This window comes from Belonocnema kinseyi, chromosome 9 (assembly GCF_010883055.1).
Source record: "Belonocnema kinseyi isolate 2016_QV_RU_SX_M_011 chromosome 9, B_treatae_v1, whole genome shotgun sequence".
Lineage (NCBI taxonomy): Eukaryota > Metazoa > Arthropoda > Insecta > Hymenoptera > Cynipidae > Belonocnema > Belonocnema kinseyi.
Genome location: NC_046665.1, coordinates 118,508,089 through 118,526,098, shown reverse-complemented (window position 1 = coordinate 118,526,098; position 18,010 = coordinate 118,508,089). Strand labels below are relative to the sequence as shown.

The 18,010-nt window shown below is 24.6% G+C and overlaps 1 protein-coding gene across 1 annotated transcript in view; it reads left to right on the top strand.

The window, feature by feature from the left end:
- LOC117179835 (protein masquerade) overlaps nt 1-18,010 on the top strand; it is an 86,269-nt gene that overhangs the window by 22,768 nt on the left and 45,491 nt on the right. Inside the window, exons 3-5 of the mRNA XM_033371981.1 lie at nt 782-821; nt 6,361-6,836; nt 13,496-13,681. Coding sequence (XP_033227872.1) covers nt 782-821; nt 6,361-6,836; nt 13,496-13,681 — 702 coding nt within the window. The remainder of the gene's footprint in view (nt 1-781; nt 822-6,360; nt 6,837-13,495; nt 13,682-18,010) is intronic.

Genomic DNA, 18,010 nt, shown 5'->3' with positions numbered 1-18,010 from the left:
TATTTAAAATCCTTGAAATTAATAAATCGTTGAAATCTTTGTGAAATCATTTGAAATATTTTGAAATTATCGGAAATCTTTTTAAAATTATTGTGATCTTTCTGAAATTTTTTCAAATATTTATGAAATCATTGTAATCTTTGAGTAGTCTTTTTAATATTTTTAAATATTTGTGAAAACAATGAAATCTTTTGAAGCGTTGAAATCATTCTTAAATGTTGCGAAACCTTTAAAATATTCCAGAAATCTTTGAAATATTTTGAAATATTAAAAATTTTTGTAAAAAATTTGTTAATTTTTTGAAATCTTTAAGATTTTTCTTAAATATTTGCAAAAACTTTGACATATTTTGAAATATTTAAAATCTTTGAAATTAATAAAAGCTTTGTGATGGTTTCAATTCATTACCATCTTAGTGAATTTTTTAGAATATTTAAGATCTTACTGAATTTTTTCAATATTTAGGAATTTCTTTGAAATCTTTCTGCAATTTTACGAAACATTTAAAATATTTTAAATTTTCGAAATCTATTAAAATGTTCCAAGTCTTTGCGAAATCTTTGTGAATTTCTTTTAAGTCTTTAAAATCTTTCTGAAATATTGAGAAATCTTTGAAATATCCTAAAATATTTGTGAAATGATTGAAATTATTGTAAATTATTGTTAACAGAACTGACTACATTTTGTTAAAATTGAACTCCTATTTTTTTTAATACACCTTGAAAACCTGGAAAATTTATATTTCTATGAAATCTTTAGCATATACAATTTTTATTTTCAGGTCAATCATAATATAACCGATCATTTGGAAAAAACATATGGTAAGTCGACAAAAAATTAATAATTATTATGGATTATATTTTGTTTTCAGATATGTTTTAAGGGCAGTATTTTCTGACTTTATTAAATTATGTGGCGAAAAATTGAATTATTTACTGTAAAAATAAAATAAAATTTAAAGCATAAGATTCAATTTTGAACTTCTAAAAAATATATAAAAAAGAACAATAATTAAAAGACGATAAATGTTGAAATTAATCGCATCATTTGAGCCAAGGAAAACAGTTTTGGTTTGACACCCGAAAAAGAAAACAAATTTAATTTCTTTGATCTTCTTTGATTAAATTTAACTGTTTTTGATAAATAATAATTTTTTTTTAATATTTAGTTTCTACCATAGGAAATAAATTTTCAACCCAAGAAGAATAATTATCAACAAAATAGTTAAATTTTTAACCACCCATTTAAATTTTTAATCTACAAAGATGTATTTTTAACAACAACAACATTTATTAATAAAATAATAAAATTTCTAACAAAATGGTTGAATTTTAATCTAAAATGATAAGTTTTTAACAACAAAAAGTATAATAGTTGATGCCAAAATAAATTTTTATTATAAATAAAAGACAATTGAGTTTAACTAAATAATTGCATTTTTAATTTAAAAAAATTTAATTTTTGCTAAAAAAGTTAAATTTGTAACCAAGAAAGATTTTTGAGTCGATACAGGAAAACCATTTTATCCAAATAGATAAATTTTCTATCAAAATAATAGAATATTTAACTCGCAAGAAGAAAAATTTTTTACAAAACAGTTAAATGTTTGAATAAAAAAGACAAATTTTCTACAAAACAGGTGGATTTTCAACAAAGAAGTTAATTTTCGACCTTGTCGTTCAATTTTCAATCAAAAATGGAACACTTGAATTTGCAGTACAAAAATTTATTTTCAACCACAAAAAAAATTTATTTTTAACAAAATATTTAAATTTGCAATCAAAGAGATGAATCTATAGCTAAAAAAATGAATTTTTAATAAAATAGGACAACCTTCCATCAATTAGTTAAATTTTTTTTAAGAAAATTAATTTTTTTACCAAAAAATGGCATTAAAATTAAAATTTTAATTATTTTAATTATTTTAGTTAATTTAGAAAAATGACTTCTACTTCATTTACAATCACAGACTGCTTATATTATCTCTGCTTACTCTAAATCATAATTTATTATTGAGTTTTTATTTATTTAGAAATTTAACTAGTTCTTTGAAAATTTACGTACTTTTTAAAAAAATCGCCTTCTTGTAGAAAATTAATCTTTATTGTGGAAAATTCATCTTTTTGGTATAAAATTAGACTATTCCAGTTAAAAATTCATCATTTTCGTTGAAAATTTTTCAGTTTGGTTGAAAATTAATTACTTCAACTTAAAATTTGGATGTCCATTTTTGGTTTGACATTCATCTTTTCTTGTTCCAAATTGAACAATTTGGTTCAAACATTTTCTTTTTTAATTGAAGAATCATTTATTTGGTTGAAAATAGAATTTTTTTGTTAGAAAATTATCTTTTTTTGTGCAAGTTCATCTTCTTGTTTAAAAATTTTTCATTTCCGTTAAAAATTTCAGTATCATAGTTGAATATTTATTATTTTAGTTGAAAATTCATGTTTTAATTTGTAAATAAAATTACTTGATTCAAAGTTAAACCCCTTTGTTAAAAATTATTTTTTTTGTGATAGTTTATCATATTGATTAAAAAGTAATTTCTTTGTTTGAAATATGAGCTCTTTGGTTGAAAACTTGTTTTTTCTTTTAATGAAAAGAAATTTTTTGCCGAAAATTAAACTATACTTTGTAGAAATTATTTTTCTTTTTAGATTGAAAATTATTCTAATAAAAAATATATTATTTTTGTTGAAAATTTATCTTTCTAGTTTAAAATTCAATTATTCCAGTTACAGATTTACAATTTTATTTGAAAGTGTATCACTTTGTTTAAAAATGTAACAATTGTTTTTTAAGTTATTTTTTTTTAAAGTTAGTTATTTTTTTGGTGAAATATAATTTTTTAACTGAATATCTAACTTATTCCAAATTGAATATTACCTAGTTTTAGGTAACTTTTTTATAATTATTTTTTTTTAATTAAAGTTTAATTATTCTAGTTTTTATTGACAATTTATCTTTTTTAATGAAAATTAATGTTTTGTTGTTCAAAATTCAACTTTTCCAGTTGAAAATTCATCATTTTAGTGGAAAATTTATCACTTTGGTGGAAAATTGATTTTTTCTTGTTTAAATTTAACAATTTGGATGAAAAATTGACTTTTTTAATGAAAATTTAATTATTTCGTTAAAGATCCACATATTTTGTCAAAAATGAATTTTTTTGTTAAAAATTATCTTTTTCTTTGTATATTGATTTTTTGTTTAAACTTTTTTTATATTAAAAATAAAAGTATTAAAGTTAAATATTTATCATTTTATGTAAAAATTCATTTTTGAGATTGTAAATAAAATTTGCTTGGTTGAAAGTTAATCTCTTTTGTTAAAAATTAATTATTTAAAACTGAAAATATAACTTATATTAAAGTTGAATATTCCGTAACTTTAGATAAAAATTTATCTCTTTGGTTGAATTATCTTTTTTTAACTAAAAATTTAATTATGCAATTTTTAGTTGAAAAAATGATATTTTTTCGTAGAAAATTAAAATTTGTTGGTGGACATTAATCTTCTTGGTTGAAAATTAAAATTTTTTTGTTAGAAAATTAAATTATTCTAACTAAAGATTCATTATTTTAGTTGAAAATTCATTTTTCTGGTTTAAAATTCAACTATTTCAGTTAAAGATTTCTAATTATTTGAAAATTTATCCTTTTGTTTGAAAATGTAACCATTTTTTTAAAGTTAGTTTAAAAAAAAATGTTGTTGTGAAAAGTGATTTTCTCAACTGAAAATTGAACTTCTCCTAATTAAATATTACATAGTTTTAGTTGAAAATTTGTCTGTTTGGTTGAACATTAATTTTTTGAACTTGAAATTTAACTACTTAGGTTTTGATTGACAATTTATCTTTTTTAGTAAAAATTAATTTTTTGTTGTTGAAAATTCAACTAATTTAGCTGTTAATTCAATGTTTTTGCTGCAAACTCATCTTTTTTTTTAAATTTAACTATTTTAGTTAAAAATTTGCAATTTCAGTTGAAAAATCATCACTTTTTAAAAAAAATGTAATTTTTTTTTAAAGTTAGTTTTTTTGTTGAATGTTAATTTCTTTTTTGGGAAGTAATTTTTTTAACTGAAAAATTAACTTATTACAATTGAATATTCCATAGTTTTATTTGAAAATTCTTATGTTTGGTTGATCATTAATTTTTTGAACTTAAAATTTAAATATTTGAGTTTTAATTGACAACTTTGCTTTTTTAGTACAAATTAATTTTTTTTCTTCGAAAATTCAACTATTACAGTTGAAAATTAATCAGGTTGAAAATAGGTTTTTTAAATTTGAAAATTCAACTGTTTTTTAGAGAATACCCATTTTTTATTTGAAAATGAAACGATTTGTTTAAATTTTTTGTCTCTACTTTTGTTTCGTTTAAAATTAATTTTTTCAACTTTGAAAGTATTTGAAAGCTTTTGAGATATTTTAAATCTTTGAAATGTTTGAAATCTATTGCAATTTTTTAAATCTTTGGGCATTTCTTAGAAATCTTTCTGAAATATTGCGAAATATTTTGAAATTATTGCAATCTTTCTGAAATCTTTTAAAATATTTGTGAAATCACTGAAATCTTTCTAACATATTGTTAAATATTTTGAAATATTCGTGAAATCATTATAATCTTTGTGCAAAAATTTGAAATCTTTTGCAATTATTTGAAATCTAATGAAATATTTGAAATCTATTACAATTTTTCAAAACATTTGGAATCTTTGAAATCTTTGTGAAATCTTTTTGAATCGCTTTAAAATCTTTCTACAATATTTACGAAATCTTTCAAGTATTTGTGAAATCAATTGAAATTTTCTGAAATTTTTCTCAAATATTGCGAATTTAAATATTTGTGAAATCATTTAAATCTTTGTCCAGAAATTGAAAATCTTTTGGACTTATTTGAAATTTAATGTAATATTTGAAATCTATTACAATTTTTCAAAACATTTGGAATCTTTGAAATCTTTGTGAAATCTTTTTGAATCGCTTTGAAATCTTTCTACAATATTTGCGAAATCTTTTTGAAACACTTTGAAATCTTTTAAAATATTTGCCAAATAATTAACAGCTTTCTGAAAGCATTTAAAGTCTTTGAAATCTTTTAAAATATTCGTGAAATAATTGTATTCTTAGTGAAGCCTTTTAAATCGTTTAAAATATTTGTAAAATCAATGAAATCATTGAAATATTTTTAATCTATTACAATCTTTGTGGATTCTTTGAAATATTTGGAAATATTTAAAATGTTTAAAATGTTTGTGAATTTCTTTGAAATATTTTGAAATCATTGAAATATTTTGAAATATTTTGAAGTACTTGAAATTTTTGAAATATATTCAAATCTTTGAAATCAATGGAAGTTTTGATGTGTGAATTTGTTTGAAATCTTTAAGATCTTTTTTAAATATTTTGAAATAATTCCACAATTTGGTTGATTTTTGTTCTTTTTATTTGCTTCGTTTAAAATTATTTTTTTCAACTAAAAGTTTAACTATTTCCTTTTTTGTAGGAAATTTATATTTTTTTTAGTGAGAAATTTAAGCATTTGTTTCAAAATTACTTTATTTCGAATTTTTTCTTCTTTTGTGTTAGATGATGTTTAGAGTAAAATTTAAAAACTTGACCGGGAAACTCCGGGAAATGGTCGGAGGATTTCAAATCGTCCAACGAATCGCCACTCTCATTAGTTTTATTTGAGTTTAACAAATGAATTTAAAAAAAGTTAAATGTTCATCCAAAAAGTTTAATTATTAACCAAGAAAAGTGAATTATGATTCAAAAATATAATAGTAGACTTTTCAATCAAAAAGAATTAACTTTCGACGAAAAATAGTTGGATTTTCTCATTGAGTTGGGAAAGTGAGGGGAAATAAGGGAAGGGGTGGTAGGACAATTTAGAGAAATTATGAGAAAGTGAGTAAGGGGAAGTGAGGGGTTATGGAAAAGGAGGGGGCATGGAAAACAAGGGGGCATGGGCGAGGGTCAGTAAGAAGAGTTTGGGAAATGAGAAGAGGATAAATATGAGAATTTGGAGAAAATGAGAAGTGGGGAAATAGGGAGAATAAGGAAAGGACAAGGAGAAGTGGGGAAAATTAGAGGGAGTGCAGAAATTAAGGAGAAATAAGAAGAGGATTAGTAGGAGAAGTGGGAGAAAAGAGAGGGTAGGTAAAGTGATGAGAGAGGGAAGCAGATAGGCGCGCGGCGCCCTCTTTGTCTAATTTTATATTTCCTCATCCTTTCTGGCTTTCCCCTCCTTCTGCCCCTCCCTCCCCCCTCCCCCTTCTATTCCCCCTCCCCCTCTCATGTGAAATTATAATTTTTCTGAATTTTTGTCAACCGAAAATTGTCTTGTTCAGGAAAAACTTGTGCGGAACATGGCATATGCATGCAAGATCGGATCGCAGATTATTGCGATGCGGTTCTAAAAGTCGACTCCCTCTGTAAATCGGGGATGCGATGTTGCGTGTCACGAGATGCATTTGGAGATTCTCCACCGCCGGAACTGGTTGTCATCGACAGGGCAAAGTCGAATGGAACACGCCACGAAGAAAAAACGGCGACAAATGCGACTGTGTCAGGACCAGGACCTGGAAAGGGGATTGTGACAACAATACGACCTTCTGCAGATGGCACATCTCGACCTCCGATGCTTACATCTACGATGGTCACGGCTGTACCAGAGGCAACGAGTGTCAGGCCAAGGCCTCCTGGAAAACCTTGCAAGGGCGAATGTGTTAATGGATTCTTTGCCTTCTTCTGTGAACAAACCGACGGCGACGCTGATTGTCCGGCAGATTCTACTTGCTGCATCACGGAGCCTCCTGCTAGACCGGTAAAATTATTATTATTATTTTTTTTTTAGATGATTTGTTTCAATTTCAGGAGTCACAGTTTGTTAGCGTTTTTATCTGATTCCCTTTTTAAACAGAATTCCAGGTTAAATCCAGTTAATTCCAAAATAAATTAATGAGATTCAGGCTGAATTTCCAAATAAATTTACAAAAATCACAAACATTCCACTTCAGTGAAATTTTAATGAATTCAGAAGAATTCAAGGAAATTTAAGATAATCCAAAGAATCTAAAAGAATTCACAGTGAATTCCAAATGAATTTTCAAAAATCCATAATATTCCATTGAATATAATAATGTCGGAGTGAATTTAAAATAATTTTAAAGAACTCAGAATTCAAAGATTTTGACAGAATTCAGAATAAAATAATAAAAGTTTAGAGTAAGAACCAAATAAATTCCAATAATTTTTTTTTATACAAATTATTCCATTAACTTTCGTAAACGTTGGGTGAATTAAGCAGAATTCTAGGTTTAACGGAATTTAGGGTCAATTTAAAAAAATTAAGAGAATATAAAGAATTTACAAGAATTCAGGATAAATTAATGAGATTCAGGCTGAATTTTCAAATAAATTGACAAAAATTCCAATTATTCCATTTCAGTGAAATTTTCATGAATTCAGAAGAATTCAAGGATATTTAACATAATTCAAAGAATCTAAAAGAATTCACAGTGAATTCCAAATGAATTTTCAAAAATCCATAATATTCCATTGAATACAATAATGTCGGAGTGAATTTAAAATAATTTTAAAGAACTCAGAATTCAAAGATTTTGACAGAATTCAGAATAAAATAATAAAAGTTTAGAGTAAGAACCAAATAAATTCCAATAATTTTTTTTTATACAAATTATTCCATTAACTTTCGTAAACGTTGGGTGAATTAAGCAGAATTCCAGGTTTAACTGTATTTAGGGTCAATTTAAAAAAATGAAGAGAATATAAAGAATTTACAAGAATTCAGGATAAATTAATGAGATTCAGGCTGAATTTCCAAATAAATTGACAAAAATCACAAATATTCCACTTCAGTGAAATTTTAATGAATTCAGAAGAATTCAAGGAAATTTAAGATAATTCAAAGAATCTAAAAGAATTCACAGTGAATTCCAAATGAATTTTCAAAAATCCATAATATCCCATTGAATACAATAATGTCGGAGTGAATTTAAAATAATTTTAAAGAACTCAGAATTCAAAGATTTTGCCAGAATTCAGAATAAAATAATAAAAGTTTAGAGTAAGAACCAAATAAATTCCAATAATTTTTTTTAATACAAATTATTGCATTAACTTTCGTAAACTTTGGGTGAATTAAGAAGAATTTCAGGTTTAAAAGAATTTGGGGTTAATTTAAAAAATTAAGAGAATATAAAAAATTTACAAGAATTCAGGATAAATTAATGAGAGTCAGGCTGAATTTCCAAATAAATTCAAATAAATTGAAAAAAATCCAAAATATTCCATTTACTTCAGTAAAATTTGAATGAATTTAGAAGAATGTAAAGAAATTTAAGAAAATTCAGAAATGATTTGAAAAAATCAGGAGAATTCAGAAAATTAAAAAGAACTCAGGGCTTATGCAAAATTCTAGAGAGGTTTAACAGAATTTGGGGTTAATTAAAAAAATTAAGAGAATATAAAGAATTTACAAGAATTCAGGATAAATTAATGAGATTCAGGCTGAATATCCAAATAAATTCAAATAAATTGACAAAAATCCCAAATATTGCACTTCAGTGAAATTTTAATGAATTCAGAAGAATTCAAGGAAATTTAAGATAATTCAAAGAATCTAAAAGAGTTCACAGTGAATTCCAAATTAATTTTCAAAAATCGGTAATATTCCATTGAGTACAGTAATGTCGGAGTGAATTTAAAATAATTATAAAGAACGCAGAATTCAAAGAATTTGAAAGAATTCAGAATAAAATAATAAAAGTTTAGGGTAAGTTCCAAATAAATTGCAATAATTTTTTTTATACAAATTATTCCATTAACTTTCATAAACTTTGGGTGAATTAAGAAGAATTCCAGGTTTAACAGAATTTAGGATTAATTAAAAAAAATTAAGAGAATATAAAGAATTTACAAGAATTCAGGATAAATTAATGAAATTCAGGCTGAATTTCCAAATAAATTCAAATGAGTTGAAAAGAATCCAAAATATTCCATTTACTTCAGTAAACTTTGAATGAATTTAGAAGAATGTAAAGAAATTTAAGAAAATTTAGAAATCATTTGAAAAAATCAAGAGAATTCAGAGAATTAAAAAGACCTCAGGGCGAATGAAAAAATTCTAGAGAATTCAAAGAGTTTAGGGTAAATTAATAAAAATTCAGATTAAAATCGAAATTAATTTTTAAAAATCCAAAATATTTCATTGATTTCTGTTAATAGGGAGTGAATTTACAATAACTTAAAATAATTCAAACAGAATTTAAGAACTCAAAAAAATTGAGGATAAATGAATACAAACTCTTGGTGAATTCCAAATAAATTCAAATAATTTTTTTTTTATACAAATTATTCCATTCACTTTAATAAACTTTGAGTGAATTGAGAAGAATTCCAGGTTTAAAAGAATTTTGGGTTAATTAAAAAAATAAATAAAGATAATTTAAAAAATTTACAAGAATTCAGGATAAATTAATGAAATTCAGGCTGAATTTCCAAATAAATTCAAATAAGTTGAAAAGAATGCAAAATATTCCATTTACTTCAGTAAAATTTGAATGAATTTAGGAGAATGTAAAGAAATTTAAGAAAATTCAGAAATCATTTGAAAAAATCAAGAGAATTCAGAGAATTAAAAAGACCTCAGGGCGAATGAAAAAATTCTAGAGAATTCAAAGAATTTAGGGTAAATTAATAAAAATTCAGATTAAAATCGAAATTAATTTTTAAAAATCCAAAATATTTCATTGATTTCTGTTAATAGGGAGTGAATTTACAATAACTTAAAATAATTCAAACAGAATTCAAGAACTCAAAAAAATTGAGGATAAATGAATACAAATTCGGGGTGAATTCCAAATAAATTCAATTTTTTTTAATACAAGTTATTCCATTCACTTTAGTAAACTTTGAGTGAATTAAGAAAGTTTTCAGGTTAAATCCAGTTAATTCCAGAATAAATAAATGAAATTCAGGCTGAAGTTCAAAATAAATTTAAAAAAAACTCCAAAATATCCGACTTAAGTGAAATTTTAATGAATTTAGAAGAATTCAATTGAATTTAAGAGAATTCAGGAATGATTTAAGAAATAAAAATAATTGAAAGAATTTAAAAGAATTCAGGATAAATTAATAAGTTTCAGTGTATATTACAAATAAATAAAAATAAATCAGAAAAATATACAAAATATTCCATTGATTACAGTAATGACGAGTGAATTTAAAATAATTGTAAAAAACTCAGAATTCAAGGAATTTAAAAGAATTCAGAATAAAATAATAAAAATTTAGGGTGAATTAAATAAATATTCCAATAATTTTTTTTTAAGACAAATTATTCCATTAACTTTAGTAAACTTTTGAGTGAATTAAGAAGAATTCCAGGTTTAATAGAATTTTGAGTTAATTAAAAAAAAATCAAGAGAATTTTAAGAATTGACAAGAATTCAGGATAAATTAATGAAATTCAGGCTTTCAGTAAAATTTGAATGAATTTATAAAAAATTTAAGGAAATTTAAGATAATTCAGGGATAATTAAAAAATTCAAGATAAGTAAAAGAATTCAGGATAAACTATTTATAATTCAGACTTAATTATAAATAAATTGAAATAACTTGAAAAAAAACCCAAAAACATTCAGTTTGTTTCAGTAAAATTAGAGTGAATTTAAAAGAATTTAGAAAGATTAAAAAAATCAAGAGTATTCGAAGAATTCCGGGTGAATGAATAAGAATTCAGAGTGAATTTCAAATTAATTTTTAAAAAATCAAAAATATTCCATTGATTATAGTAATGTCGGAGTGAATTTGAAATAATTTTAAGGAAATCAGATTTCCAAGAATTTAAAAGAATTCAGATTAAAATTGAAAAAATCCAAAATATTCCCCTTCAGTAAATTTTGATTGAATTTATGGAAATTTAAGATAATTCCGGGATAATTAAAATTCCAGATAATCCCAAGAATTTAGGATAAATTAATCGAAATTCGGGCTGAATTATAAATAAATTGAATTAACGGAATATTCCAAAACATTCATTTGATTTCAGTTAAATTTGAGTGAATTTAAAAGAATTCAGGAAAAATAAATAGTAAATCAAGTGAATTCAACGAATTCCGGGCGAATGAATAAGAATTCAGAGTGAATTTCAAATGAATTTAAAAAAATTAAAATATTCCTTTCATTACAGTAACGTCAGAGTGAATTTAAAATTATTGTAAAGAACTCAGAATTCAAAGAATTTACAAGAATTCAGGATAAATTAATGAGATTCAGGCTGAATTTGCAAATAATTATAATTATTAATAAAAATTATAATTATTAATAAGCATTCAGAGTAATTTTCAAATAAATTCAGATTGAAAAAAAATCCAAAGAATTTAATTTATTTAAGTAAAATTGAAGTGAATTTAAATAATTCAGGTAAACTAACAAAATGGAGAGAATTCACAGAATTGAGGATAAATTAATAAGAGTTAAGAGTGAATTCTAAATGATTTGAAAAAATCTAACATATTCCATTGATTTTATATTGGAGTGTATTTAGAATAATTCTAAAGAATTCAGGGAGAATTTAAAAAATTTAAAAGAATTGTACCTAAATTATTAAAAATTCAGGGTGAATTCCAAATGAATTCAAATGATATTATATAATGCTATATATTATATAAATATAATAATGATTTTGAATTATTTTTTTAATAAAAAAAAATTCATTTACTTAACTAAAAATGTAATTATTTCATTTTTTGGTTTGAAAAATTGATCTTTCTAAGTTTAAAATTGATATGTTGTTGAAAATTCGCCTCTTTAGGAAGAAAATTAACCTAGTTGGTTAAAAATTAATGTTTCTGTCTGAAAATACAATTATTTTGTTAAAAATTCCATTTATTTTTTCTTTTTCAGTTAAATTATTTTGATTAATTGGGGAAAAAATGAAAGATTTTATTGGATTAAAAAAAAATTGATTCATTTAACTGAAAGTTAAACATTTTCATTTTTTGATGGAAGTTAGTCTTCTTCAGTTTAAAATTATTCGATTTCTTGGTTGAAAATTAATATATTTTGTTTTAAAAAAAATTTTGGGTGGGTATTTATCTGTTTTAGTTAGGATTTGAATTTCTGGATAAAAATTTATATTTTTGTAGTTGAAAATTCAATTATTTAGTTTTAAATTAATATGTTTTGTTTAAAATTCGTATTTTTTGGTAGCAATTTAATCTTCTCGTTTGAAACTTTTGTTTTTAAGTGAAATTATGCACATAAAAGTTGAATTACATTGTTAAAAATTATTCGTTTTTTTTGTAAAAAGTTAACTTTTTAAATTGAAAAGGGAACCATTCTATTTTTTTCAGTTAATTTTTTAAGCTGAAAAGTCAACTATTACATTTTGCGTTGAGATTTCATCTCTCGTGATTAAAAATTATATTTTTTTTTAGAAAAAAAAAAAAGTTAAACAAATAATTTTTCTGGTTTAAAATGTATTTTTTGATTGAAAATTAAACTGATTAATCGTTTTAGTTAGAAATTCATCTACTTGATTAAAAGTTCAAATATTTTGTAGAAAACTGTTTCTTTTTTGGTTGAAACTTATCTTTTGAACTGAAAATTTATAATTTTTGTTCAAAATTCAACTTTTTTTTTTTTGAAAAATTATTGATTGTTTGTTAAAATTTCAACTATTGCGTTTTGAACCCAACTAGAACAATTTTCAACAAAACAGTTGAATTTTAAACCAACAAAGATGAATGCTCAACAACAAATTTATTAGTTGATGTTTTAATCGAAATAGATTTTAAATATAAAATGAATGCAACTAAAAATGATGAATTCTTAACAAAAAATGTAATATTTGATATTTCAACCAAATAAGAAAATTTCTGACCAAAGCAAATTTGAAACGAAAAGCATTTATGTGGAAAATGAAGAAAAGGGAAAAGAGGGCTTTCTACTGATAAAAATACATTAGAAACCAATTAACACGTCTAAGCAACAAAAATAATTTTTTTTTTAATTCTTCATTTTTGTATGTTTTCAAATTATTTATTTCTAGCTTACTTGGAAAATGCTTTAAACAATTCAGGGTTCTGTACTAAAAAGAAGTCAGTTAAAAAAAAGGACATAAATAAGGAATAAAAATTTATCTACTGATAAAAATACACTTAAAAAATTTAAACATGCGCATTTTTCAGTTCTCTTTATCCATCTTTTTAATCTTTCATCTTCTTGAATTTTTTCTGATCTTGTTTAATCAGCAGAAATTGCTAAAGTGTTCAACAGATTTTTCGAAGCTAGCTAAAAAAAATTTTAAACACAAAACTGGCTAGAAAACTTGCCGAAGAAATGATGCTAAAGATACAACAAAATTTTAATAATAAATTAAATCATATTTTTTATCAAGAAAATCCCTTTTCTACCTAAAATTGGTCTAAAGAAGAAAATTGGGTTTTATCTGGTTAGGAAACAACGACAACGACTTATAGACCTGTGACTAAACCTGCTCAGCCGAAACTACAACCCTGTTCTGGTTTTTGTCTCTTGTCGATTATGGCTGCATTCTGTGAGCGTCCTAATGTAATTATTGCAAGAACTTCAACGTGTCAGGCTGGATCCATTTGTTGCGATAATACAAAGAGTCCACCTCCGGTAAGTTATCCATTTTTTTTATTTTTTTTAGATTATTCTTCGCCTTTAACACTTAAGAGGCATACTGGGTGTAAAACACCCAGCGACTTATTTGCGCTTTAACAAAACGTACCAAATTCAAGAAAATGGAACATATGGCGCCAGATTAACAAATTACATGAAAACTTATTTTTTAAAAATAAATTTCACATAATTTTAATTTTTATAATTTTTATGCATAGTTTAAGATCAATAAAATAGTTTAATCACGCAAAGTATGGTGTTTCATTTTTCATTTTATTGAAGCTTTTATTTTTTAGAATAAATACCTTCTTTGGAACGAACTCTCTAAGACTAATTTTATTTTTGAACTTTTTTTTTAACTTTTTTTAACAACTTTAAATTTCAAAAACTTTTATGAAACCTTTTTCTTCTTGAACTAGATAGATTAAACATCAGTTATTGATTTTCTTGTAAAAAACTATCCAATACCGCCGGCAGAGCACACGTTTGAATACCCTTGGGTACCCCATACCCGGTATTAGTTAATAATACCATTAATTATGTAAGGGTGATTTTTGACATTTTAAACAAAATTAAACAACACACAGGCCTCACAGACCGGTCCCTATATCTCCTATTGTATCCTATATTCAGTTAAGGTCCCTAAAGTACCCTAATTTCAAGATTTGGTCCCTATGGGTACCCTTTTAGAGTCAGGCACTTTGGAAAAAAGCAAAAATCAGAGAATTCCTGTAAGAAGTAACACTATTCGCTCAAAATATCTCAAGCGTCCCATTTTTAAATCGATAGTTCTATTTTCAATCATTTTACACAATTTTCGATTTTTTTCTATATCAAAATAACTCCCCTAAAATATTTTTACAAAAATTTTTTTTTTTAAATTTATTAACAATCAAGTTCTTGTTAATTTCTTTAAAAAATGGATTACTTGCGAACGGTTCATCGGAATTCAATAATTGAGTTATGAAAATTTTTGTTACGAAGTATACTTTACGCTAAAAAATTGTTCGACAGTAAAAAACATTTTTTTATTGTTTAAATAATCGTTTTTTTACCAATAGAAAATTAATTGAACTTCTGCGCCTGTGAAAGAATTTTTCAACGTGCCAAAAGTTTCTACAAACTCTTCCGAAAATTTTGGTGAAAAAAAAAGTTTGTATTTTGCAGTAGTTCAAAAGTTACTGATTTTTTTGCGACCGCGCTCCGACCTCCAGCGCTGGTCGAACACGTTCGGACGCGATAGTTTAATTTTCAACAAAGTATTTTCAACATTGTTCAGAAATCCCTTGAAAATTCGTTAAATGATTTGAAATCTCCGAAAATCCGAGGATATATATTGAAATCTTTTAAAATGTCTTAAAATCCTTTGAAATCCTGTGAAATTATCGAAACTCCTTTAAATATCTAAAAATCAGTTAAAGTTCTTCAAAATAAAATCAGTGAAGATTCCTTAACATCCTTTGAAATGTCGCGCGTTACTTTTAAATGTCTTTAAATAATTTTAAATCCCTTAAATATTTTTAAAATGTGTAAAAATCGCCGGAAATCCTATAAAAATCCCTTCTAATCATTTAAAATCCATGGAAATCGCTTTAAATCTCTAAAAAATTAATTATATACTTGAAATTCTGTAAAATATTTTTAAATCTTACTAACTCTTAAAATATTTGAAATCCCTTAAAAATGCATGAAAGGTTATTAAAATTCCTTGAAATTCCTTAAAATCCACTATATTTTTCCGAAATCCTTTGAAATTCCAATAAATCTGTTAAAATCTTCTAAATATCTTAGATATACTTTGAAATTGAAATCGCCTGATATCCTTCAGAATTCTTGAAAATACTTTCATATCACAGGAAATCCTTTGAAATACAGTGACTTACTTGAAATCTCTTTGAACACTTTTAAATCCCTTTAAAGGGTTTAAAAAAAGTGCGAAAATCGCTAGAAATCCCTTAAAAAACCCTTTGCAATAATTTGAAAACCGAGGAAATCCCCTGAAATCTCTTTAAAAAAAAGGTTCAAATCCTTGAAATTCCTTGAAATTTTTTGAGATCTTACGAGATCCCTTGCAATCTTTAAATCCCTTAAAAATTTACCCTAACTCCTCGAAATCTCTTAAAATCCATTATATTATTCTGAAATCCTTCGAAAATCCGGTCAACACATTCTTTTAAATCTCTTAAAATGATTTAAAGTTATTTAAAATTCTTTGAAATCTTTAAATATATATAAAAATCCGTTTTAAAATTCAGAAATCTCTTTAAGTTCCACCAAATCATTGAAATGCTATTAAAATCGCCTGATATCCTTAAAAATTCTTGAAAATACTTCGGTATCACAGGAAATCGTTTGAAATACCGTGACCTCTTCTTTTAAATCTTTTTAAATCCCTTAAAAACCTTTAAAAAGTGTGGAAATCCATCGAAATCAACTACAATAATTAAAGATCCGTTGAAATCTTTTAAAATCTCTAAAGAAAACTATTTTTATCTTTGAAATTCCGTAAAATATTTTAAGCTCCCTTGAAATCCCTTAAAAATTCATTAAAGGTCACTCAAATTCCTCAAAATCCCTTAAAATTCATTATATTATTCCGAAATCCTGTGAAATCCCCATCAATCTTTTTAAAGCTGGTACATTCTCTCAACGCACTTTGAAATCCCGTGAAATCATCGACACCCCTTTAAATATCTTAAGAACAATTAAAATCTTTGAAAATCCTTTGAAATCTTCCAAAATCTCTACAAATCCTTTTAAAATATTTTTTATCACTTTATATCCCCCCAAAATATCGAAATCCCATTGAAATTTCCTGATATCCATCAAAATTCTTAAAAATACTTCGGTATCACAGGAAATCCTTTGAAATACCCTGACTACTTCTTTTAAATCCCTTAAAAACCTTTAAGCAAATGTGGAAATTGCTAGAAATCCCATGAAAATCACTTACAATCATTAAAGATTCGTTGAAATCCCTTAAAATCTCTCAAGAAAAATATTTTTATCCTTGAATTCCGTAAAATATTTTAAAATCTTACGAGCTCCCTTGAAATCCCTTCAAAATTCATTAAAGGTCATCCAAATTCCTCAAAATCCCTTATCCATTATGTTATTCCGAAATCCTGTAAAATGCCGATACATTTTTTTTAATTACTTTGGTATCACAGGGAATTCTTTTATGTGAAATCTCTTTCAATCCTTTTAAATCGCTTTAAAACACTCTTAAAAAGTGTGAAAATCGCTAGAAATCCCATAAAAAGCAATTTCAATCAGTTAACAAACCGAGGAAATCCCTTAAAATCTCTTTTAAAAAAATATTTAAATCCTTGAAATTCCGTGAAATATTTTTAGATCTTACAAAATCCTTTGAAATCCCTTTAAAATTGATTAAAATCTTTTAAATCTGTGGGAATTACTTATAATATATTGAAATCTTTTAAAAGCAATTAAAATTCCTCGCAATCCCTTAAAATCTATTATTAAATTCCGAAATTCTTTTAAAATCCCAATAAATATTTTGAAATCTCCTAAAATCCGTGGATATACTGTGAAATCTTTTACCTTCTCTTAAAATTCTTAAAAATCAGTAAAAATCTTTAGAAATACTTTGAAAATTTTAAATATTTATTTAAGTTCTTCCAAATTATCAAAATATCGCAGGAAATCCTTTGAAATACCTTGACTTATTTGAAAGATTTTCAATTCCTTTCAAACCCTTTAAAACCCTTTTGAAAAATATTTTTAAAAAAACGGTGCAAATTCTTGAAATTCCGTGAAATATTTTCAGTTGTTACGAAATCCTTTGAAATCTTTGAAATCCCTTTAAAATTGATTAAAATGTTTAAGGTCTGTGAAAATTTCTTGCAATATATTGAACTCTTTTAAAAGCAATTAAAATTCCTCGCAATCCCTTAAAATCTATTATATAATTCCGAAATTTTTTTAAAATCCCAATATATATTTTGAAATCTCCTAAAATCCGTGGAAATAATGTGAAATCTTTTACCTTCTCTTAAAATTCTTAAAAATCAGTAAAAATCTTTAGAAATACTTTGAAAATTTTAAATATTTATTTAAGTCCTTCCAAATTATCAAAATCCCTTTAAAATCTCCTGATGTCCTTCAAAATTCGTAAAAACACTTCGGTATCGCAGGAAATCCTTTGAAATACCTTGACTTATTTGAAATATTTTCAATTTCTTTCAAACCCTTTAAAACCCGTTTGAAAAATATTTTTAAAAAAACGGTGCAAATTCTTGAAATTCCGTGAAATATTTTCAGTTGTTACGAAATCCTTTGAAATCTTTGAAATCCCTTTAAAAT